Source organism: Phyllobates terribilis, unplaced genomic scaffold, assembly GCF_046119375.1.
Source record: "Phyllobates terribilis strain yellow unplaced genomic scaffold, ASM4611937v1 Scaffold_4__5_contigs__length_816908805, whole genome shotgun sequence".
NCBI lineage: Eukaryota > Metazoa > Chordata > Amphibia > Anura > Dendrobatidae > Phyllobates > Phyllobates terribilis.
Genome location: NW_027362764.1, coordinates 809,063,556 through 809,089,622, shown reverse-complemented (window position 1 = coordinate 809,089,622; position 26,067 = coordinate 809,063,556). Strand labels below are relative to the sequence as shown.

General features: G+C 50.1%; 1 protein-coding gene across 3 annotated transcripts in view; it reads left to right on the top strand.

Annotated features, from left to right (window-relative positions):
* HSF1 (heat shock transcription factor 1) overlaps positions 1-24,891 on the top strand; it is a 42,080-nt gene extending 17,189 nt beyond the window's left edge. For 2 of the 3 annotated variants that reach the window (XM_073680085.1, XM_073680086.1), the window contains exons 8-15: positions 2,706-2,802; positions 17,207-17,337; positions 17,421-17,642; positions 18,873-18,926; positions 20,012-20,117; positions 20,776-20,841; positions 23,588-23,645; positions 23,724-24,891. In XM_073680085.1, the coding sequence (XP_073536186.1) occupies positions 2,706-2,802; positions 17,207-17,337; positions 17,421-17,642; positions 18,873-18,926; positions 20,012-20,117; positions 20,776-20,841; positions 23,588-23,645; positions 23,724-23,902 (913 nt within the window). In that variant the 3' untranslated portion in view covers positions 23,903-24,891. The remainder of the gene's footprint in view (positions 1-2,705; positions 2,803-17,206; positions 17,338-17,420; positions 17,643-18,872; positions 18,927-20,011; positions 20,118-20,775; positions 20,842-23,587; positions 23,646-23,723) is intronic. The other variant, XM_073680087.1, reaches the window with a different exon arrangement.
* The last annotated feature ends 1,176 nt before the right edge of the window (positions 24,892-26,067 follow it).

Genomic DNA, 26,067 nt, shown 5'->3' with positions numbered 1-26,067 from the left:
GGAGAAGCGGCAGCTCTGTGTGTGATGTGTCCGCCTGTATCCAGAGGAGAAGCGGCAGCTCTGTGTGTGATGTGTCCGCCTGTATCCAGAGGAGAAGCGGCAGCTCTGTGTGTGATGTGTCCGCCTGTATCCAGAGGAGAAGCGGCAGCTCTGTGTGTGATGTGTCCGCCTGTATCCAGAGGAGAAGCGGCAGCTCTGTGTGTGATGTGTCCGCCTGTATCCAGAGGAGAAGCGGCAGCTCTGTGTGTGATGTGTCCGCCTGTATCCAGAGGAGAAGCGGCAGCTCTGTGTGTGATGTGTCCGCCTGTATCCAGAGGAGAAGCGGCAGCTCTGTGTGTGATGTGTCCGCCTGTATCCAGAGGAGAAGCGGCAGCTCTGTGTGTGATGTGTCCGCCTGTATCCAGAGGAGAAGCGGCAGCTCTGTGTGTGATGTGTCCGCCTGTATCCAGAGGAGAAGCGGCAGCTCTGTGTGTGATGTGTCCGCCTGTATCCAGAGGAGAAGCGGCAGCTCTGTGTGTGATGTGTCCGCCTGTATCCAGAGGAGAAGCGGCAGCTCTGTGTGTGATGTGTCCGCCTGTATCCAGAGGAGAAGCGGCAGCTCTGTGTGTGATGTGTCCGCCTGTATCCAGAGGAGAAGCGGCAGCTCTGTGTGTGATGTGTCCGCCTGTATCCAGAGGAGAAGCGGCAGCTCTGTGTGTGATGTGTCCGCCTGTATCCAGAGGAGAAGCGGCAGCTCTGTGTGTGATGTGTCCGCCTGTATCCAGAGGAGAAGCGGCAGCTCTGTGTGTGATGTGTCCGCCTGTATCCAGAGGAGAAGCGGCAGATCTGTGTGTGATGTGTCCGCCTGTATCCAGAGGAGAAGCTGCAGATCTGTGTGTGATGTGTCCGCCTGTATCCAGAGGAGAAGCTGCAGATCTGTGTGAGATGTGTCCGCCTGTATCCAGAGGAGAAGCGGCAGATCTGTGTGTGATGTGTCCGCCTGTATCCAGAGGAGAAGCGGCAGATCTGTGTGTGATGTGTCCGCCTGTATCCAGAGGAGAAGCGGCAGCTCTGTGTGTGATGTGTCCGCCTGTATCCAGAGGAGAAGCGGCAGCTCTGTGTGTGATGTGTCCGCCTGTATCCAGAGGAGAAGCGGCAGCTCTGTGTGTGATGTGTCCGCCTGTATCCAGAGGAGAAGCGGCAGCTCTGTGTGTGATGTGTCCGCCTGTATCCAGAGGAGAAGCGGCAGCTCTGTGTGTGATGTGTCCGCCTGTATCCAGAGGAGAAGCGGCAGCTCTGTGTGTGATGTGTCCGCCTGTATCCAGAGGAGAAGCGGCAGCTCTGTGTGTGATGTGTCCGCCTGTATCCAGAGGAGAAGCGGCAGCTCTGTGTGTGATGTGTCCGCCTGTATCCAGAGGAGAAGCGGCAGCTCTGTGTGTGATGTGTCCGCCTGTATCCAGAGGAGAAGCGGCAGCTCTGTGTGTGATGTGTCCGCCTGTATCCAGAGGAGAAGCGGCAGCTCTGTGTGTGATGTGTCCGCCTGTATCCAGAGGAGAAGCGGCAGCTCTGTGTGTGATGTGTCCGCCTGTATCCAGAGGAGAAGCGGCAGCTCTGTGTGTGATGTGTCCGCCTGTATCCAGAGGAGAAGCGGCAGCTCTGTGTGTGATGTGTCCGCCTGTATCCAGAGGAGAAGCGGCAGCTCTGTGTGTGATGTGTCCGCCTGTATCCAGAGGAGAAGCGGCAGCTCTGTGTGTGATGTGTCCGCCTGTATCCAGAGGAGAAGCGGCAGCTCTGTGTGTGATGTGTCCGCCTGTATCCAGAGGAGAAGCGGCAGCTCTGTGTGTGATGTGTCCGCCTGTATCCAGAGGAGAAGCGGCAGCTCTGTGTGTGATGTGTCCGCCTGTATCCAGAGGAGAAGCGGCAGATCTGTGTGTGATGTGTCCGCCTGTATCCAGAGGAGAAGCTGCAGATCTGTGTGTGATGTGTCCGCCTGTATCCAGAGGAGAAGCTGCAGATCTGTGTGAGATGTGTCCGCCTGTATCCAGAGGAGAAGCGGCAGATCTGTGTGTGATGTGTCCGCCTGTATCCAGAGGAGAAGCGGCAGATCTGTGTGTGATGTGTCCGCCTGTATCCAGAGGAGAAGCGGCAGCTCTGTGTGTGATGTGTCCGCCTGTATCCAGAGGAGAAGCGGCAGCTCTGTGTGTGATGTGTCCGCCTGTATCCAGAGGAGAAGCGGCAGCTCTGTGTGTGATGTGTCCGCCTGTATCCAGAGGAGAAGCGGCAGCTCTGTGTGTGATGTGTCCGCCTGTATCCAGAGGAGAAGCGGCAGCTCTGTGTGTGATGTGTCCGCCTGTATCCAGAGGAGAAGCGGCAGATCTGTGTGTGATGTGTCCGCCTGTATCCAGAGGAGAAGCTGCAGATCTGTGTGAGATGTGTCCGCCTGTATCCAGAGGAGAAGCGGCAGCTCTGTGTGTGATGTGTCCGCCTGTATCCAGAGGAGAAGCGGCAGATCTGTGTGTGTGTGGTGTACACCTGTATCCAGGTGAAAAGCAGCATAAATATTCTGCGTCCTTGGACACATGTTCACTGTAAGTGAACCAGCAGAATGTTGCCGCTGGGGCCCAACTGGGCCCCCTCTGCTCACCGGGCCACACACGCCAGTAAGGGCAGTAATGCCCTGATGGCGACCCTGCTGGACAATAACTCTTTTTCCTCTTCTCTTTCAGACCCCTCATGCTGAATGACAGTAGTCCAACCCATACCCTACCAAAGTACAGTCGACAGTATTCTCTGGAGCCGGTGCATGGAGCAGCCACTTACCCTGTAAGTTTAGAAATGCCTTCTCTTCCTCCACATCTCCTCTGTTCTCAACCACAATACATCTCTGCATCTCCAGGGCTCTCCTTTCCTATTTCTTACACCCTCCCTGTTCGCCGTGTCCTCTGGTGTTTCGCCCCCTCCCTGTTCGCCGTGTCCTCTGGTGTTTCGCCCCCTCCCTGTTCGCCGTGTCCTCTGGGGTTTCGCAGCCCCCTCGCTGTATGCCGTGGCCTCTGGGGTTTCGCCCCCTCCCTGTTCGCCGTGGCCTCTGGGGTTTCGCCGCCCCCTCGCTGTATGCCGTGGCCTCTGGGGTTTCGCCGCCTACTCGCTGTATGCCGTGGCCTCTGGGGTTTCGCCGCCCCCTCGCTGTATGCCGTGGCCTCTGGGGTTTCGCCGCCCCCTCGCTGTATGCCGTGGCCTCTGGGGTTTCGCCGCCCCCTCGCTGTATGATGTGCCGCATGTGGTGGAAGCAGCAGGGCTGAGCACAGTATGGCATAGAATGCTGGAAGGCCTGTGCTATTGTCCTCATTTATCAGCCAGCTGTGAGAGCTGGGGCAGACCAGGAACTCGCAGGAGATAGAGGGCTCCGCAGCACTGGGGAGAAGCAGGTGCTGCCTGGTAGCAGGACCACCCATTTATCTTTGTGAAGCTGGACACACAGGGGACAGGTGGCCATGGGAAAGACCCAGGGTTCATGAAGGAATCTTTTTGTTGGGGTCTGTCTCTGTCTATAGATCTACATCTAGTGCGCGATTCTGGGAATAACCTGGAAGCGTCGGAGGCTTCTGCTCTCGTCTCCCTTCTGTTGCAGTAAATGTGGAAGAATACGGTGGTTTCAAAATCCGCAGTGACGCACGACGGTGAAGCAGCGATGCCGTCTATTATGTCAGCGACTTTCACGGTTTTCAGACCTCTTCATCAGGACCAAACCACAAGGATAAGAGACAACTCAAAAGTGAGGGGATATATAGACCATGTATTCAAAAGAAGGGCGACCTCGTCATCGTGAGGGATACAAAGATGGCCAGCAGCATTAAAAAAAAATATAATGCTCTATATATGCCCGGATTTTGAAACCACCGTATTCCACATTTACTGCAACAGATGTTCTTGGTGGTCCTGCCGCAGCCCCCATACGCCTCTATAGGAGTTGTGACTGGCACAGCCCTATCAGGTGAGCGGACCTCTAACACTTCTCACCACCTCTTCACCAGATAAGACACAATTTGCGCTTTTTTCTCTTTACAGTTTTTTCAATTTGCTTTTCTCGTTTTCCCTCTGTCACTTTGTATCTGTCGCTCCCAGAATGATCCCACTTTCTGCGGCATCTGGAACAAGTTCCTTTCTTCTCTGATCTCCATCTACGTCTGGTCTGGTCTGTACCACCTCCTGGTCCGGTCAGTCACGGGCCTCATCTCGAGTGAACAGCAGCACGGCTGTGGTCTCTATCCCATCGATCTCAGCGGTGGGGTCTCTCCCGGATCTCTCTGCTCCCGCGCAGCAGCACGGCTGTGGTCTCTATCTCAGCGGTGGGGTCTCTCCCGGCATCTCTCTGCTCCTGCGCGGCAGCACGGCTGTGGTCTCTATCCCATCGATCTCAGCGGTGGGGTCTCTCCCGGCATCTCTCTGCTCCTGCGCGGCAGCACGGCTGTGGTCTCTATCCCATCGATCTCAGCGGTGGGGTCTCTCCCGGCATCTCTCTGCTCCTGCGCGGCAGCACAGCTGTGGTCTCTATCCCATCGATCTCAGCGGTGGGGTCTCTCCCCCTGATAGTGGGGTCGTGGCCTTAGCAATAAAAGCTTTCAAAGGCGAAGCTGTCCCGTCCTCCGAGGTGCTAGGAAATCCAAGTATGGCCAGAGCCGCCCACCATTGTCCTTCTCATATCTTGCCCGAGCCGGTCCTCCTCTCATATTAATCTCTGGAAAGAGCATTTCTGGAATCCGCTTCGGGGGTCCTGACTTGGTGCAGTAATTGAGGCATCCAGGTGGTTTAATGAGATTGGCACCACCCACCAGTGATCGCAGCTTCTGTCTGAATATTAATGAAAGGCTGGAGATGTAACCTCCCGAGATCCCTCAAGGGCATTGAGATATGGCCCAGAGGTTTTTATATTTGAAGACCACAAGAAGGGCCGTTGTACCATCTGGCCATCTATCGGTAATAAGACACACTTTTGTCATCTGTGACTAAACAACTTCTTATCTTAATCAGCCAGACATTTAGATTTGTTAATCCAAGAGAAATATGCTATTATCTTTTTGTTGACTCTTAAATGTATGTGTATTTCTGTGGCTGGTCAAGAAGGACAGACCAGTGTATGTATAAAACTGAATGTTCACTTCTCTTCATTTGGAAACAATGATGTTTATTTACAATAGCCCCTGCGATACCAACTATGTAAATTGATTAGCTCAAACAATGAGACCTGAGCCCTGTGAGTAATGCCCTCCCTAACCTCTTACCTGTGAATGTGTACTTGAAAGGTCAACTGTAACTATTTTAAGGGACATGTGCTTCTGTAGTAGTCTTAAAATAGAGAATTAGAGAGACTTTACAAGGAGTATCAACGATTATATACTCCTCAGGAGAGTAACTTGAAGCATCACTTTTGCCAAAGAGACACAGATTTGGATTGTACATAATTCCAGCCTAAGGATATATGGCCCTGACTGGAAAGATACAGATCTGCTCCATTGACCATCAGAGAGACCATGGATACATTTGGGGAGACCATGTTGGGATGATGAAGTCACCTGGCCACATGGATATGTTGTTTGGTGTTGCCAGGAGGGACCTTCCGGTTGCCTGGAACCCATGGAGACATTTGGAGAAGCCAGATTGGGACCAGTCTGTCATCTGGCCCCATGGAAACTCGGAGAGGCCAGGGTGGCACCCTCGGGTCTCCTGGCCTTGTACGTCGATGGACTGCTAGCTACCTAAGCTTGCCGCTACCTCCTTTCTGTGGGGGCCTGCCAAAAGCGAGGGGCCACTGATTGAGGTAGTTGACCCCGGAAGTCCCAAAGTCGCAGCTGTTCTATCCCAGGCGGGCGGAGAAGTAAGGGTGAGACTGTGTAATGTTGCACCATCTTGGGTATTGACTGGGACTGTTCTATCTGTTTATTAGCGCAAATACACTTAGAAAAATCCACATCAAAAAATGGTGATATGTCATAGAGACACGTCTGTCAATATGAACGGCCCAACAACAGTGAAAAAATTGTATATATTATGTGGGCAATAATGAATGGCAGACCATTCGGTTGAAAACACAGGAGATAGGAGAACCACCGAATGTCCAGTCCAGAATACAAGAAACATAAACAAATATGAATATAAAAGGACCTTTATTGAAAATTGGTCAAAGTGGTGCTGCAAACACATGCAATCCCACCATAACATGAACCATGAAATGCAACGTACTAGTAAAAATAAAATACATAGAACCATACAATGGGCAAGATATATTACAAATCCATGAAAAAATAGTCAAAAAGTATGTCAGAGAAAATCACAGCATAAAGGACACATGTTTTTGTATATATAAGAGAAAATCACCAATTCATATGTCAGTGTGACTATACTATTGAAGTGGTACATCTATATAAGTATAATGTGCCCAATATTAAGCAGAAAGCCTGACATACCTGTATATGGGAAATGGAGGGATCACAGAGAGAGGGCCCCGACGCGCGTTTCGGACTGCAGTGTTCTTCGTCAGGGGGTGTTTGGTCTTTGGAAACACGGACTATAAAAAGGGGGTGTGTAGCCAATCGCTGACAATATGAAAAAGAGGGAGGACACCGTGTGTACGGCGTGACTGCTCCGAAAACCGGAAGTGCCTTGCAGGATCGCGTCAGAGGGGGCGGGCGTATACAGTACCCATAATGCACTATAAGGTAAGGTCCTATACGATGGTTCATCCAGCGTGATTGCGCACACGCCGTCTGGAGGCACCGCATCATGTGATCGGATGAATCGGGTCATGTGACCCGAGCCACCTTACACATAGAGATGCGGGGCCGGCAGGAACAAGGGGCACAGACGGCGCGAGCGCACTGGATAAGCCAAAGTAGGTGACCAAAGTGCAATAACAAGAAGATATCATATATACAATATATATACCTAACCAAGGACGTATATATTTGGATCAAAGCAGTAAAATGCAATGTGCAAAACTGTGACACATATAACTGTATATATGTAACTATGAGATAAGTGTAAGTGAAAAAAATAAGTGATAAAGGAAGATAAGTAAAAAGAAGATATCAACCGGAGAAATGTGAATGTAAAATACATAAAAATATATAAGAATGTAAAAAGTGTAGTGAAAATATCATTAAATACAATGGATCAAGAGAATAATTAATACCAAGAGTGTGAAGACAACTTCTCAATAAACGTGTGAATATAGATAAGAAAATAAATATATATATATATCACAGGTAAAACTAAAATCATCACATGTTCAAAAATCCATATAAGTACAAATGAATGTATATAACATTATACAGATACATAAATCTATACAACCATATATGGAAGGTAGTAAATGACAAATAAATAATAAACAATAAAATGCAAAAGAGTAAAAATTATTATAAGTAATAATACAAGTGAAAAATAAAAATAAATAAATAGAGAAATATAGTAATGAAAATAAAAATAATATAGAAAAAATGTGCAAAAAAATATATATATATAGGATGTGCAAAAAAATGTGGGGTGTAAAAGACACAGAAGTGAGATATGTGTGAGACGACTACAGTGAACAAAGATATGATGTGATAAGTGTATGTGTGTAGTGAGATTAAAGTGTGTGTGTATGATGACAATGTAGCAAATCAGTGAAATAAGAGGAAAGTTAACATTTATATAAAAGTGAAAAATAACAGAAATATATATAAAAATATAAATCTATGGTAATAGATGAGACGCCGCAGCCAGATCAACAATGATGTTTCAATGATCCACGATTCCAGGTAGCACTCAGGTAACGTGAGCAGATATATTGTTACTCAGGTACAAAGGTGAACGAAGGCCGACACAAATCATACACTGAAAATGAAAAATAAAGAAGAATAGTTTAACACAAGAAAAGAGATAAAACCTATAAAAATGGTACAAAGACCAAAAAAAGACAGATTACAGGAACGGGACAAAGCTTATATTTTCGTTAAGGCCCAGGGGATGTGTGGTTTTAAGCGTCCAAATCCACTTAGTTTCTAATTTTGCCAGAGATTTACTGATTTTTCCGCCCCTGATATTATGTGGGATATGATCGATTCCAATAGCTCGTAATAGAGAGGCATTGCAATTGTGAGGTTGTTTAAAATGCCGTGGCAGTGTTTTCAGTGAGGACACGTCATCGACATCTTTTGCTGCTTCGATTCCTAATACATGTTCGCGTATCCGGATTTTCAACTGGCGAGTCGTCAGTCCCACGTAAATGAGTGGACAGGGGCAGATAACACAATATATTACTGCAGATGTAGTACAGGTAATACAGTGTTGAATCGGATAGGTTAGTAATCCATCCGAGCTCTGAAAATCTCTCGCACGTCCAATGTTGGGACATGCCACACATTTTCCACATGGTTTACAACCTTTTGGTGTTTCAAAATTGGACAAAAACGTGTCAACCTTATTGGTATAATGACTCTTCACCAAAGAATCACGCAAATTGCGTGATCTCTTAAAGGTGATGCTGGGTTTACAATCAAGATATTTGGCAAGAACAGGATCAGATAAAAGAATTGGCCATGATTTATTTAAGAAATAACGCATCAGATTTGTTTGGCCATGATATTGAGTAATGAATCTGACCCGATTATCATGAGCAGGAGTTCTTTTTGAATATAGAGCCATATGACGTGAAGTATACTTGGCCCTATTGTATGCTTTTTTTATAGAGCGATGGATATAACCTCTTTCCAGAAAACGATCGATATGCGTCTATGGACCGTGTCCTTTTTTGGACGAGGTACATAGACGACATATTTTTGATCTGGCAGGGGTCGGAACAAGAATTACATGAATTTGAGCATTTTAAATCATAAGTCACATAACATTCATGTTACATATCATTTCGACAAGCAGTCGATTGAATTTTTGGATGTCAAAATAAGTGTTGACAAATACAATTGTTTACAGACGGATTTATTTCGCAAGACTACATCGGTTAACTCTTTTACTAGCCTCTTCATCTCATCCTCCAGCCATGATTCGATCCATACCAATGGGTCAATTTCTGAGGCTGCGTCGAATATGTTCCAACGATACTGATTTTGAAACGCAGGCTGATGATTTGAAAAATCGTTTTCTGGAAAGAGGTTATATCCATCGCTCTATAAAAAAAGCATACAATAGGGCCAAGTATACTTCACGTCATATGGCTCTATATTCAAAAAGAACTCCTGCTCATGATAATCGGGTCAGATTCATTACTCAATATCATGGCCAAACAAATCTGATGCGTTATTTCTTAAATAAATCATGGCCAATTCTTTTATCTGATCCTGTTCTTGCCAAATATCTTGATTCTAAACCCAGCATCACCTTTAAGAGATCACGCAATTTGCGTGATTCTTTGGTGAAGAGTCATTATACCAATAAGGTTGACACGTTTTTGTCCAATTTTGAAACACCAAAAGGTTGTAAACCATGTGGAAAATGTGTGGCATGTCCCAACATTGGACGTGCGAGAGATTTTCAGAGCTCGGATGGATTACTAACCTATCAGATTCAACACTGTATTACCTGTACTACATCTGCAGTAATATATTGTGTTATCTGCCCCTGTCCACTCATTTACGTGGGACTGACGACTCGCCAGTTGAAAATCCGGATACGCGAACATGTATTAGGAATCAAAGCAGCAAAAGATGTCGATGACATGTCCTCACTGAAAACACTGCCACGGCATTTTAAACAACCTCACAATTGCAATGCCTCTCTATTACGAGCTATTGGAATCGATCATATCCCACATAATATCAGGGGCGGAAAAATCAGTAAATCTCTGGCAAAATTAGAAACTAAGTGGATTTGGACGCTTAAAACCACACATCCCCTGGGCCTTAACGAAAATATAAGCTTTGTCCCGTTCCTGTAATCTGTCTTTTTTTGGTCTTTGTACCATTTTTATAGGTTTTATCTCTTTTCTTGTGTTAAACTATTCTTCTTTATTTTTCATTTTCAGTGTATGATTTGTGTCGGCCTTCGTTCACCTTTGTACCTGAGTAACAATATATCTGCTCACGTTACCTGAGTGCTACCTGGAATCGTGGATCATTGAAACATCATTGTTGATCTGGCTGCGGCGTCTCATCTATTACCATAGATTTATATTTTTATATATATTTCTGTTATTTTTCACTTTTATATAAATGTTAACTTTCCTCTTATTTCACTGATTTGCTACATTGTCATCATACACACACACTTTAATCTCACTACACACATACACTTATCACATCATATCCTTTGTTCACTGTAGTCGTCTCACACATATCTCACTTCTGTGTCTTTTACACCCCACATTTTTTTGCACATCCTATATATATATATTTTTTTGCACATTTTTTCTATATTATTTTTATTTTCATTACTATATTTCTCTATTATTTATTTTTTATTTTTCACTTGTATTATTACTTATAATAATTTTTACTCTTTTGCATTTTATTGTTTATTATTTATTTGTCATTTACTACCTTCCATATATGGTTGTATAGATTTATGTATCTGTATAATGTTATATACATTCATTTGTACTTATATGGATTTTTGAACATGTGATGATTTTAGTTTTACCTGTGATATATATATATATATATATATATATATATATATATATATATATATATATATATATATATATATATATATATATATATATATATATATATATATATATATATATATATATATATATATATATATATATATATATATTTATTTTCTTATCTATATTCACACGTTTATTGAGAAGTTGTCTTCACACTCTTGGTATTAATTATTCTCTTGATCCATTGTATTTAATGATATTTTCACTACACTTTTTACATTCTTATATATTTTTATGTATTTTACATTCACATTTCTCCGGTTGATATCTTCTTTTTATTTATCTTCCTTTATCACTTATTTTTTTCACTTACACTTATCTCATAGTTACATATATACAGTTATATGTGTCACAGTTTTGCACATTGCATTTTACTGCTTTGATCCAAATATATACGTCCTTGGTTAGGTATATATATATTGTATATATGATATCTTCTTGTTATTGCACTTTGGTCACCTACTTTGGCTTATCCAGTGCGCTCGCGCCATCTGTGCCCCTTGTTCCTGCCGGCCCCGCATCTCTATGTGTAAGGTGGCTCGGGTCACATGACCCGATTCATCCGATCACATGATGCGGTGCCTCCAGACTGCGTGTGCGCAATCACGCTGGATGAACCATCGTATAGGACCTTACCTTATAGTGCATTATGGGTACTGTATACGCCCGCCCCCTCTGACGCGATCCTGCAAGGCACTTCCGGTTTTCGGAGCAGTCACGCCGTACACACGGTGTCCTCCCTCTTTTTCATATTGTCAGCGATTGGCTACACACCCCCTTTTTATAGTCCGTGTTTCCAAAGACCAAACACCCCCTGACGAAGGACACTGCAGTCTGAAACGCGCGTCGGGGCCCTCTCTCTGTGATCCCTCCATTTCCCATATACAGGTATGTCAGGCTTTCTGCTTAATATTGGGCACATTATACTTGTATAGATGTACCACTTCAATAGTATAGTCACACTGACATATGAATTGGTGATTTTCTCTTATATATACAAAAACATGTGTCCTTTATGCTGTGATTTTCTCTGACATACTTTTTGACTATTTTTTCATGGATTTGTAATATATCTTGCCCATTGTATGGTTCTATGTATTTTATTTTTACTAGTACGTTGCATTTCATGGTTCATGTTATGGTGGGATTGCATGTGTTTGCAGCACCACTTTGACCAATTTTCAATAAAGGTCCTTTTATATTCATATTTGTTTTGTTTCTTGCATTCTGGACTGGACATTCGGTGGTTCTCCTATCTCCTATCTGTTTATTGTCCGCTTTGTGGTTCAGTAATGTATTGCCGCACTGTTTTTCCCTCACCCTGTGTTGTCTGTCTGAGTAGCGTTACACCCACGGAAGCCCCCGGGTCTTCACAGCATCTACTAGTCCTGAATATTGTCCACGGTATTAATAACTTCCATAGCCTCCTAGGTGGCAGCCATCAGAAGTGACGAGGGTACGGTCACTTCTCATACACCGTCCTCACCAGGTGTAACCCATCACATCGTCTGTCTCTTGGTGTGGGAGTCTGATGGCCTTCTTTGGAGGCTCTAGAAAGGCATTGCGGGTATGGAGGACGATGGTGGGATTTTTCAGAATAACTGGGATTGATGCTCATACTCCCTCCAGCACAATGAGTGGGTCCCAGATGTGCTTTCCCTCTCTGGGGACTTGGGGTGGGAGCAACAGGCGGTGTGGCTCATATCCCAGGTACGTACAGGCTCTGGGGAGATGCACTTTCCCGTCTTGTCCACCAGCTCCAACTTGCCACATGCCTAGATTAATTACCTGCGATGAGTGCACAGATGGATGCGAGACCGTGGAGCCTACCTGTTCCGTGTCGTCACTGGTGATTCACCGTCCTCGTCCCTCGCGACGCCCGCCTCCCTCGCGACGCCCTCGTCCTTGCGTCTTACATGACTACATCATACGTCCTCCATGACTTCATGACTAACCGGGTGTAGACCTGATCACCTAAATTAGTGCCCCGGATGTCGTGCAGCTCCGGGAACGTTCTTCCACCTTGTTTGGAGCTACCCATGGATCCTGGCTTTTTGGGAGCAGCTGATTAGATTAAGTGACATAATGTGATCCTCGTCCATCTCTTTACTATGCATTGATATGGAGGCCTACGAGTCAGGAGAGGAAGAAGGTGGTGAGGACGTGACCGACGGCTCAATCCCCAACCATCACTGAATGGATGTCTTTCATTAATGCGCTGTTACCCCACGAGAAGTGGCTGGACCATCACCGGCATCACCCTGAAATGTTACACACAGTGTGGGACCAATGGCTGCCAGCTCCACGTACTGTCATAGGGTCCGGCTTATCGTGCCGATTCTCCAGGAGAGGTAACGCTCGCTCTCGGGCTCGTTCTTAGAACAGACGTTTCAGTAAAGGACCCATCAGGATGAATAAATGATGTTGATTACACAGGACCTTGTTGAGCAGGTGAAATAAGTATTCAACTGATTTTTATAAAGGTGCTATTGACATGAAATTCTCCCCAGATGCCCAATCCACACCGGAAAGAAATCCCCATAGATGTCCATAAATTATGTGTAATAATGAGAAATGACACCGGGAAAAGTACTGAACATGTTACTGACATGTGATTAATACTTGGTACAAAAGCCTTCGTAGATGCTAAAGCTTCCTGTATGAAGAAACTAGTTGCAGGCATTGCTCAGATGTGATTCTGGCCCATTCTTCCATACAAACACTCTTCAAATCCTGAAGCGTCGGTGGGCTTTTTGGGGTGACTTGCACTGCCTTTTGGCCTCCTAACATAGTGTGTATTATGGCACTCGAAGAGTCCAGACTATATTCTCCCAGTATTTCACAGGCTTGACTAAATGTTGTTGAGCAAACTGTAAACGCTCTTGAATATGCTTTTTGTTCAGCAATGGAGTCTTACGTGGTGAGCGTGCATGCAGGTCATGGAGCTTGTGTGGTGAGCGTGCATGCAGGTCATGGCGCGTGTGAGGTGAGCGTGCATGCAGGTCATTGAGCTTGTGTGCTGTGCGTGCATGCAGGTCATGGAGCTTGTGTGGGGAGCGTGCATGCAGGTCATGGAGCTTGTGTGGTGAGCGTGCATGCAGGTCATGGAGCTTGTGTGGTGAGCGTGCATGCAGGTCATGGAGCTTGTGTGGTGAGCGTGCATGCAGGTCATGGAGCTTGTGTGGTGAGCGTGCATGCAGGTCATGGAGCTTGTGTGGGGAGCGTGCATGCAGGTCATGGAGCTTGTGTGGGGAGCGTGCATGCAGGTCATGGAGCTTGTGTGGGGAGCGTGCATGCAGGTCATGGAGCTTGTGTGGGGAGCGTGCATGCAGGTCATGGAGCTTGTGTGGTGAGCGTGCATGCAGGTCATGGAGCTTTTGTGGTGAGCGTGCATGCAGGTCATGGAGCTTGTGTGGTGAGCGTGCATGCAGGTCATGGAGCTTGTGTGGTGAGCGTGCATGCAGGTCATGGAGCTTGTGTGGTGAGCGTGCATGCAGGTCATGGAGCTTGTGTGGTGAGCGTGCATGCAGGTCATGGAGGTTGAGTGCATTAGTTATCGTTTTCGGTGAAACGATTGTCCCTGCTGATTCCAGGTCTTTCTGTAGATCTGTTTCTTCACAGGTGTCCTTGGCTCTTGGATAACTCTTCTGATAATTCTTTACACTCCTTTGTATAAAATCTTGTGGGGAGCACCTGGTTGTGGCCGATTTATGGCGGAATTTTGCGAGGGGCACCTGGTTGTGGCCAGTTTATGGTGGAATCTCGCTGGGGGCACCTGGTCGTGGCCGGTTTATGGTGGAATTTTGCGAGGGGCACCTGGTCGTGGCCGGTTTATGGTGGAATCTCGCTGGGGGCTCCTGGTCGTGGCCGGTTTATGGTGGAATCTCGCTGGGGGCACCTGGTCGTGGCCGGTTTATGGTGGAATCTCGCTGGGGGCACCTGGTCGTGGCCGGTTTATGGTGGAATCTCGCTGGGGGCACCTGGTTGTGGCCGGTTTATGGTGGAATCTCGCTGGGGGCACCTGGTTGTGGCCGGTTTATGGTGGAAGCTCACTGGGGGCACCTGGTTGTGGCCGGTTTATGGTGGAAGCTCGCTGGGGGCACCTGGTTGTGGCCGGTTTATGGTGGAAGCTCGCTGGGGGCACCTGGTTGTGGCCGGTTTATGGTGGAAGCTCGCTGGGGGCACCTGGTTGTGGCCGGTTTATGGTGGAAGCTCGCTGGGGGCACCTGGTTGTGGCCGGTTTATGGTGGAAGCTCGCTGGGGGCACCTGGTTGTGGCCGGTTTATGGTGGAAGCTCGCTGGGGGCACCTGGTTGTGGCCGGTTTATGGTGGAAGCTCGCTGGGGGCACCTGGTCGTGGCCGGTTTATGGTGGAATGATGTTCTTTCCTCTTCCGGAATATGGCCCCAGCAGCGCTCACTGAAACCTCTGTAGTTTACAAATTCTTCTGTAACCAATGCCATCAGGATGTTTTGCAACAATAAGGTTGTGGAGGTCTTGAGACACCTCACTGGTGTTACCCATCATGAGATGTTTCTTGTGTGGCACCTTGGTAATTAGACACCTTTTTATCGGCACCAGGTTAACCAGTTGATATTGTCTGTCACTAAGTGACAGGATTGCTTTTTAGTTACTGATAGATTTCAGCCGGTGTCAGGACTTTTCAGGGCTTTTTGCCGGTGTCATTTCTCATTGTTACACATAATTTATGGACATTCTATGGTGACTTCTTTGCGTGTGTGGATTGGACAGGCTGTTAACGACATCTGGGGAGAATTTCATGCCAATAGCCCCTTTACAAATAGATTTACTTAGAAGATTGGTGCCAAGTAGTATACTTGTGTCACCCGCTGTTCATAGACGACATTCATTCGTCTTGGCCTCGGTGTCTGTGTCCTCCAGTTCTCCGCACTTGGACTTTACACGCTGGTTTTCTGTTCCTGAGACCTCTTCATATCTAACCATATCGGATCCGGACGTTCCTCATGTTGCTGTTTCTCAATTGTTCTCCTAAAGAAAGTTCATGTTTGAATTTATAAATAACCCATCCATAGCCGCATCCGGAGGAGCGTTGCCATGCGCTAGCATTCTCACCGCCGGGTCAGCATGCCGTGCCATCTGGTCCCCGAGAGCCGCCAGCGGTCCGATGGTTCATGCAGGAGAGGCGGGAGGCTACTCTGTCTAGGACCCCCAACCCAATACGGAAGTTTCCGTCAGACTGTTATTAATACAAGCCTGAGCTGATCATAACCACAATAGAAACTGGAAACCAAGACCACCCATAGATGATCCCGGGTTCTGCTGTCATGCCTTGGCGGCGTCTAATGGAGTTCAAAGAATGAGGACATTGAATAAAATGGTCCGCGAGCACTGGAGATAAGGAGGCCGGATCAGTACGAGGCCGCCTGCTCCAGGACAGAATTGCTGAGGTCTCAGGCGTCCTCCGCGCCGTAGGTTAAGCAGCGTTAACCCCATTTATAAATCGCCTAGATGTTGAGCCATTTTTGGGAGCACAACCAAGCTGCTCCCACTCGGGATGTGCAGCATCGTGGCATGATGGCGATGCTGCCGATCTTCATCACGTCACGGCTTCTAAAACCAAAACTTGTCACTGTCCAAATATTTCTGGACCTAACTGTATATACTATGTTTCTTATGTACATGGAGATTCCTTGTATCAGTCTCTCCGCTGTGCCGTACCATACCTTGCTGTACCGCACCTTACTGTGCCTTGCTGTACCGTACCATGCCGTACCTGGCCGTGCCTTGCTGTACCGTACCTGGCCGTGCCTTGCTGTACCGTACCTGGCCGTGCCTTGCTGTGCCGTACCTGGCCTTGCCTTGCTGTGCCGTACCTGGCCGTGCCTTGCTGTGCCGTACCTGGCCGTGCCTTGCTGTGCCGTACCTGGCCGTGCCTTGCTGTGCCGTACCTGGCCGTGCCGTACCTGGCCGTGCCTTGCTGTGCCGTACCTGGCCGTGCCGTACCTTGCCGTGCCGTACCTGGCCTTGCCGTGCCGTACCTTGCCGTGCCGTACCTGGCCTTGCCTTGCCGTGCCGTACCTGGCCGTGCCTTGCCGTGCCGTACCTGGCCGTGCCTTGCTGTGCTGTGCCGTACCTGGCCGTGCCGTGCCTTGCCGTGCCTTGCCGTGCCGTACCTGGCCGTGCCTTGCCGTGCCGTACCTGGCCGTGCCTTGCCGTGCCGTACCTGGCCGTGCCTTGCCGTACCGTACCTGGCCGTGCCTTGCCGTACCGTACATTGCTGTGTCTTGCCGTACCGTACCTTGCTGTGCCGTGCACTCTGTTGGGTTGTATCTGCGCCATACCCTGTTGCAGATTTCAGCAGGATCCTCCGCTCTCAGACATTGTGAGAGATTGAACGTCACCTGTACAGCAGCCGATATCTGCGTCATCACAACATGGAGGATTAGAGGAAGAACTGAAGCAGACGCAGGTCACACAGTCCAGAGCACAGCATTGTCTATATCTGCTAAGGATAGTTTCTCAACAACATAAGCCTGCAGCTGCTGTTTATTCCATCAGGGTTATACCTGTCTTCCTGTTCCAGGCGTCTTTCTCGGGGTACTCGGCCGCTGGGCGCTACTCCCCAGATTCCACTGATGGCCCCATAATCTCTGATGTGACGGAGGTGGCGGTCTCCAGCCCCCCAGCGTCTCCAGATCCCAGCTTGCAGGGGAGGTGAGTATGGATCCCACACAGGTCCTCTACTGCTTGAAGCGCATGAATGTAACTCTCCCCCCACTTTTCTCTTCTACATGCAGTCCAGTCATCCTGATCAAAGAAGAGCCCCTCACCCCTGATAGTCAGGTGACCTCGGACCCCAGCCCCCTCCCTGCCGAAGACGTGGAGGGCTCCTTGTCTCCTACCACTTTCATTGACTCCATCCTGCAGGAGAACGACCCGAGTGTCCAGGCGGCCAGGGATGATGGGCGACCATCGACCGAAGAACAGGAGCCCTGCCTCAGTGTGGCCTGCCTGGACAAGTAAGTGTGGTCAGAGGCTGGTGGCCTTCTCCTGCCCAACCTCAGCAGGCGTGCGCCTCCTCACTGCCCCTCAGCCTGCGCTGCTGTGCTGCCTCTCTGCTCTGTCAGGTAGCTCTCTGTGCAGAGTCTCTCTCCCGTTCTGTGACTGCCGTGCTCTCTCCTTTAGCTGCTCTCTCCCGTTCTGTGACTGCTGTGCTCTCTCCTTTAGCCGCTCTCTCCCGTTCTGTGACTGCTGTGCTCTCTCCCGTTCTGTGACTGCTGTGCTCTCTCCCGTTCTGTGACTGCTGTGCTCTCTCCCGTTCTGTGACTGCCGTGCTCTCTCCTTTAGCCGCTCTCTCCCGTTCTGTGACTGCTGTGCTCTCTCCTTTAGCCGCTCTCTCCCGTTCTGTGACTGCTGTGCTCTCTCCTTTAGCCGCTCTCTCCCGTTCTGTGACTGCTGTGCTCTCTCCTTTAGCCGCTCTCTCCCGTTCTGTGACTGCTGTGCTCTCTCCCGTTCTGTGACTGCTGTGCTCTCTCCCGTTCTGTGACTGCTGTGCTCTCTCCCGTTCTGTGACTGCTGTGCTCTCACCCGTTGCGACTGCTGTGCTCTCTCCCGTTGCGACTGCTGTGCTCTCTCCCGTTGCGACTGCTGTGCTCTCTCCCGTTGCGACTGCTGTGCTCTCTCCCGTTGCGACTGCTGTGCTCTCTCCCGTTGCGACTGCTGTGCTCTCTCCCGTTGCGACTGCTGTGCTCTCTCCCGTTGCGACTGCTGTGCTCTCCCGTTGCGACTGCTGTGCTCTCTCCCGTTGCGACTGCTGTGCTCTCTCCCGTTGCGACTGCTGTGCTCTCTCCCGTTCTGCGACTGCTGTGCTCTCTCCCGTTCTGCGACTGCTGTGCTCTCTCCCGTTCTGTGACTGCTGTGCTCTCTCCCGTTCTGTGACTGCTGTGCTCTCTCCCGTTCTGCGACTGCTGTGCTCTCTCCCGTTCTGCGACTGCTGTGCTCTCTCCCGTTCTGCGACTGCTGTGCTCTCTCCCGTTCTGCGACTGCTGTGCTCTCTCCCGTTCTGCGACTGCTGTGCTCTCTCCCGTTCTGTGACTGCTGTGCTCTCTCCCGTTCTGCGACTGCTGTGCTCTCTCCCGTTCTGCGACTGCTGTGCTCTCTCCCGTTCTGCGACTGCTGTGCTCTCTCGCCCTTGCGTCGCCCCCGTCTTCTTGTTTTCCTCCTATAGCTCCTGTGTTTGTCTCTTTCAGCATCTTTAGCCGTCGCCAGATGTCTGAGATGTCTCGCCTCTGCTCCTCTCCCCGGTCAGACTTCTTTCTGTATGTTGCCGTCCTCGCGGCGGCCGCTGTCTCCCACGTGGCCAGTAACGCAGCAGATCCTCCCTCATCCGCTCGCACAGCGCGGCTCAGCGGAGCGATCCCGCCGGGGCGGGGGGGGGGGTCACAGCTGCAGAGAAGGAGATAAGCCGCCATCAGGAAGTGCAGAAAGCCCTCATCTCACTCCCATCATGCATCATTTTACACACTGGGAGGAGCTCTGTGGTCACATGACCCTGCATCTGCCAATAATGGTAAAGTGCTGTGCTCGGTATGTGTGGGCTCTCATGTGGACGGTGACCGTTCCTCTACACATGGCAGCATGGCAGTAGGCATGGGGACAGAAGAGCAGCTCTGGAGGTCAAACTACTGCTCTGACCAGTAACATTCTCTGCAAAATATCAGCACAATCGGCAGCAGGGGGGAAGAAAGAGGCCGTCCACCATGCCGAGTCTAATGGCCAGCTACAGGCAGTCCTGTCCTCCCCACTGCTGCCCCCAGCCTCCTCCGTCCCGCGCTGTCCTCCCCACTGCTGCCCCCAGCCTCCTCCCCACTGCTGCCCCCAGCCCCCTCCGTCCCGCGCTGTCCTCCCCACTGCTGCCCCCAGCCTCCTCCGTCCCGCGCTGTCCTCCCCACTGCTGCCTCCTGCGTCCTGCGCTGTCCTCCCCACTGCTGCCCCCAGCCTCCTCCGTCCTGCGCTGTCCTCCCCACTGCTGCCCCCAGCCTCCTCCGTAACGCGCTGTCCTTTCCTCTGCTGCACCTTTCCTCTCCTTCTCCCTGCTGCTGCCCCTCTTTTCTCTTCTCCTTGCTGCTTTGCTTCTTCCAGTCTTCCTTCTCTCCTCTGCTTCCCTTCCTCCTGTCCTTTTCCTCCTCTTGACTTCTGCTCCTCTTCCTTTTTTCTCCTCCCAGCTGCTGCCCCTCTCTCCCTTCTCCTCCTCACTGCTTTTGTTCCATTTCCTTCTCCCCATTGCTGCTACTTGCCATCTTCTCCTCCTTCCAGTGCTGCCGCTCTTCCTGTTGTCGTCCTCCTAGATGCTGCTCCCATTCTCATTGCTCTTTTCTGTCGCCATTAGGACCGAGCTGAATGACCATGTGGACATCATCGACTCCGGGCTGGACAGTCTACACAGCTTGTTCAGCGGCCACAATTTCAGCGTGGACTCGAGCGCCTTCCTGGATGTGAGTCACACCCCATTGGATCCCGACCCCCTATCCTCGGACCCCCTATCCTCGGGCTCCTTCCTCTTCCCCCTCGGATCCCTTCCCCCTTGGATCCCTTCCCCCTTGGATCCCTTCCCCCTCGGATCCCTTCCCCCTCGGATCCCTTCCCCCTCGGATCCCTTCCCCCTCGGATCCCCTATGCTCGAATCCATTACTCGTCCCCCTCGGATCCCCTGTGCTCGGATCCCTTCCCCCTCCCCCTCGGATCCCTTCCCCCTCCCCCTCGGATCCCTTCCCCCTCCCCCTCGGATCCCTTCCCCCTCGGATCCCTTCCTCGTCCCCCTCGGATCCCCTGTGCTCGGATCCCTTCCCCGTCCCCCTCGGAGCCCCTGTGCTCGGATCCCTTCCCCGTCCCCCTCGGAGCCCCTATCTTCGGATCCCTTCCCCGTCCCCCTCGGACCCCCGATCCTCGGATCCCTTCCCCGTCCCCCTCGGATCCCTTCCCCCTCCCCCTCTTATCCCTTCCTCGTCCCCCTCGGATCCCTTCCCCGTCCCCCTCGGACCCCTTCCATCCTCGGATCCCTTCCCCGTCCCCCTCGGATCCCTTCCTCGTCCCCCTCGGACCCCCTATCCTCGGATCCCCCGCTCCCTTTCTGACCTCTGACCTTTCTTCCAGCTCTTCAGTCCTTCCCTGACGGTCCCGGAGCTGCCGCTGTCAGACCTGGACTCCAGCCTGGCCAGTGTGAGTGCGGTGTGACCGCGCTGCTCTGATCCCGCCGCCCCCAGTGAGGGCCCCGTCTATGGAGCAGCCAGGGCCACAGACCTCCTAACATTGATGTCTCTGGGTTTATACTAATCTCTGTAGTACCCCAAGATGTCTCCTTGCTGTCAGTGAATGAGACCTGTCCTGTGTACATTCAGAGGCCACAGCTGAGGGTTTGTTACAGTAACGCTCTGTGAGCTGAGCCCTCCGCAGCCGCTGCTCAGGGTATCAGTCTGGAGTCCGGGATGCCAAAATACACAGCGGGACACCATTAAAAACTTGGACAAAGTTGCGGCCAACCTTGATATTTATTAACAAAAATTCTACAATTGAGGAAGTTTTTTCTTATCATTACTTACAGTATAATGGGCCCACATAGTCCTCCATACAGTATAATGGACCCCACATAGTCCTCCATACAGTATAATGGACCCCACATAGTCCTCCATACAGTATAATGGGCCCCCACATAGTCCTCCATACAGTATAATGGGTCCACATAGTCCTCCATACAGTATAATGGACCCCACATAGTCCTCCATACAGTATAATGGGCCCCCACATAGTCCTCCATACAGTATAATGGGCCCCCACATAGTCCTCCATACAGTATAATGGGCCCACATAGTCCTCCATACAGTATAATGGACCCCACATAGTCCTCCATACAGTATAATGGACCCCACATAGTCCTCCATACAGTATAATGGGCCCCCACATAGTCCTCCATACAGTATAATGGGCCCCCACATAGTCCTCCATACAGTATAATGGGCCCCCACATAGTCCTCCATACAGTATAATGGACCCCACATAGTCCTCCATACAGTATAATGGGCCCCCACATAGTCCTCCATACAGTATAATGGGCCCCCACATAGTCCTCCATACAGTATAATGGGCCCCCACATAGTCCTCCATACAGTATAATGGGCCCCCACATAGTCCTCCATACAGTATAATGGGCCCCCACATAGTCCTCCATACAGTATAATGGGCCCCCACATAGTCCTCCATACAGTATAATGGGCCCCCACATAGTCCTCCATACAGTATAATGGGCCCCCACATAGTCCTCCATACAGTATAATGGGCCCCCACATAGTCCTCCATACAGTATAATGGGCCCCCACATAGTCCTCCATACAGTATAATGGGCCCCCACATAGTCCTCCATACAGTATAATGGGCCCCCACATAGTCCTCCATACAGTATAATGGGCCCCACATAGTCCTCCATACAGTATAATGGCCCCACATAGTCCTCCATACAGTATAATGGCCCCACATAGTCCTCCATACAGTATAATGGGCCTCACATAGTCCTCCATACAGTATAATGGACCCCACATAGTCCTCCATACAGTATAATGGACCCCACATAGTCCTCCATACAGTATAATGGACCCCACATAGTCCTCCATACAGTATAATGGGGCCCCACATAGTCCTCCATACAGTATAATGGGCCTCACATAGTCCTCCATACAGTATAATGGACCCCACATAGTCCTCCATACAGTATAATGACCCCACATAGTCCTCCATACGGTATAATGGGGCCCCACATAGTCCTCCATACGGTATAATGGGGCCCCACATAGTCCTCCATACGGTATAATGGGGCCCCACATAGTCCTCCATACGGTATAATGGGGCCCCACATAGTCCTCCATACGGTATAATGGGGCCCCACATAGTCCTCCATACGGTATAATGGGGCCCCACATAGTCCTCCATACGGTATAATGGGGCCCCACATAGTCCTCCATACGGTATAATGGGGCCCCACATAGTCCTCCATACGGTATAATGGGGCCCCACATGGTCCTCCATACGGTATAATGGGGCCCCACATGGTCCTCCATACGGTATAATGGGGCCCCACATGGTCCTCCATACGGTATAATGGGCCCCCACATGGTCCTCCATACGGTATAATGGGCCCCCACATGGTCCTCCATACGGTATAATGGGCCCCCACATAGTCCTCCATACGGTATAATGGGCCCCCACATAGTCCTCCATACGGTATAATGGGGCCCCACATAGTCCTCCATACGGTATAATGGGCCCCCACATGGTCCTCCATACGGTATAATGGGCCCCCACATGGTCCTCCATACGGTATAATGGGCCCCCACATGGTCCTCCATACGGTATAATGGGCCCCCACATGGTCCTCCATACGGTATAATGGGCCCCCACATGGTCCTCCATACGGTATAATGGGCCCCCACATGGTCCTCCATACGGTATAATGGGCCCCCACATAGTCCTCCATACGGTATAATGGGCCCCCACATAGTCCTCCATACGGTATAATGGGCCCCCACATAGTCCTCCATACGGTATAATGGGCCCCCACATAGTCCTCCATACGGTATAATGGGCCCCCACATAGTCCTCCATACGGTATAATGGGCCCCCACATAGTCCTCCATACGGTATAATGGGCCCCCACATAGTCCTCCATACGGTATAATGGGCCCCCACATAGTCCTCCATACGGTATAATGGGCCCCCACATAGTCCTCCATACGGTATAATGGGCCCCCACATAGTCCTCCATACGGTATAATGGGCCCCCACATAGTCCTCCATACGGTATAATGGGCCCCCACATAGTCCTCCATACGGTATAATGGGCCCACACACAGTCCTCCAGGCTCGGATGTGATTCTCGTGGTTTGGGGTCTGACCTTCTGTGTTCTTCTGGTCACAGATCCAGGAACTGCTCTCCCAGGATCAGAAGGAGACGGAGGGCGGTGTGGTGGGCACAGGTGAGGTCTCCGGGAGATATGGGGGGCTGTGCACCTCCGCTACCTGCGACATTAACCCTTCTTCTTCCTTGTCTGCAGGGAAGCAGCTGGTCCAGTACACAGCGCAGCCCCGGATCCTGATGAACTCGCCAAGCTCGGACCTCCCCATCCTGCTGGAGCTCTCCGGGGACGAGATGGGCGATCACCCCGAGGACCCCTCCCTGTCTCTGCTGTCATGGGACGCTCACAACAAGTCCAGTGATTCTGGGGTCTCTTAGATGAGGGGTTACTGGGACCGGAGGCAGCGCTGCCATGAGCGCACCCTCCCCCACTCTGTGCAGTTCATCCGGTCCGCCTGCTTATATAGACTCTGCGGACTCCAATCACTCGTAACCTCCGGATGTCTCTAGAGAGACCGTCACATCTGGTCTCGGGGTCCCACCCCGAGCCCCTCTCTTGGTGTGACGAAAACGATGATTGAACAGATTTTATTATTGGTTGCACATTTACTGTACCACGCGGGCGACGGCCGGCCCCCGGGGAGGACTTGTGCCACGCGGGCGACGGCCGGCCCCCGGGGAGGACTTGTGCCACGCGGGCGACGGCCGGCCCCCGGGGAGGACTTGTGCCACGCGGGCGACGGCCGGCCCCCGGGGAGGACTTGTGCCACGCGGGCGACGGCCGGCCCCCGGGGAGGACTTGTGCCACGCGGGCGACGGCCGGCCCCCGGGGAGGACTTGTGCCACGCGGGCGACGGCCGGCCCCAGGCTATAACTCGCCCTCCCGCCATCTTCCCATGATACTGGCGGCCTCGGTCAGACGTCCAATGATCGCTGTGCCGCTCCTTTTCCTCCTTTTTTCATCTGGTTCTTATTGTGTGATGTCATCTCTTCACTGCTCTCTGATTGGTCGACTCTGCTGTCGCCGCCCCATTTGTCGCCGTGCATGGGAGGAGTTGAGGTTTGGGATCACTCGCGGGTGCAGGAAGTGCCAAGTACTCAGCAATAAGCTGGTGGATCGTTAACAACGGGTCAGGGGGCTGCACTACCGCGGGCCCAGCTCCAGGGCCACATTCAGTCTTGGTATAATCTCCCCCATTGGGCACTGTGGTGTAGCGGACGGCACCTCCGGGGCTATGGAGATCCGGGGGTCCCACACTGACGTTTCTATATGGGCTTGTTTCTGGTGTCTTCTAGATTTTTCTGCCGATTTTTTTTAGGTTTTTTTCCTGCATAATCTTCTGTAATAAATATATTCTGCTGTGTAACCCTTGCTGTGCCAACTCCTTACTGGGGGGGGTGAGTGCTGGACATGGAGGCCAGAGGTCTGTGGTCCAATTCAGGATCCCGGTAATACAGCGCCTTGAAAAGGTCGTCATACTCTGTGAACTTTCCACATTTTTCCTGTTACAGCCACAAGCTTAAATGTATTTATTGGGATTTTCTGTGATACGACACGAAGTAACAAGTATTTGTGACGTGTAAAGGAAATGATACGAGGTGTATTAATTATTCTAAAAATATAAATCTGAACATTGTGCATTAGTATTCAGCCCCCTGTAGTCTGGGTCACTCAGGATGTTATTTAGAGGAATCTATCGCCTCTAGAAGTCACATAATTAGTACATTGCGTCCACATGGTTGCGATTTATACTCAGTTTAACTACAGCTGTTCTGTGAACGCTTCAGAGGTTTGTTTGAAAATATTATATATCAAATAGCCTCATGAAAACCAAGGAGCCCACCAGACAGGGCAGGGATAAAGCTGAAAACCAAGGAGCTCACCAGACAGGGCAGGGATAAAGCTGAAAACCAAGGAGCTTACCAGACGAGTCAGGGATAAAGCTGAAAACCAATGAGCTCATCAGGCAGGTCAGGGATAAAGTTGTGGAGATGAGTAAAGCAGGGTTAGGCTATAAAAAATAGCCCAAGCTCTGAACATCTCACGGAGCATCAATCCATCATCCAAACATGGAAGGAGTATGCCACAACTACATACCTACCAAGACATGGCCGTCCACCTAACCTGACATCCCAAGCAAGAACACCACCACTGAGGAGCTGCAGATCCACAGCTAACACATTGAGTATAGCAATATGTATAATTAGTTTTAGAGGGACCTAATAGTTGATACAACCACATAGAAAGATGTATATTTGCTATATAGACTAGGAAATGGCAGACCATTCGGGTAAGAACACAACTGGCAGAGAGAAACACTGAATATTGGGTCCAACAATCACGAGGACAATACTAGAAAGGAAAAAAACCTTTATTGGACAAATGGTATAGTGGCACTACACAAACAAGAGTGCCCGCACTGAAAGTGTTATAGAACAAAGTGTCTAAAATACAAAGTGGAGGGGCGCCGCACTGGGTAAAGTGGAGGCGCGCCGCACTGGGTAAAGTGGAGGCGTGCCGCACTGGGTAAAGTGGAGGCGTG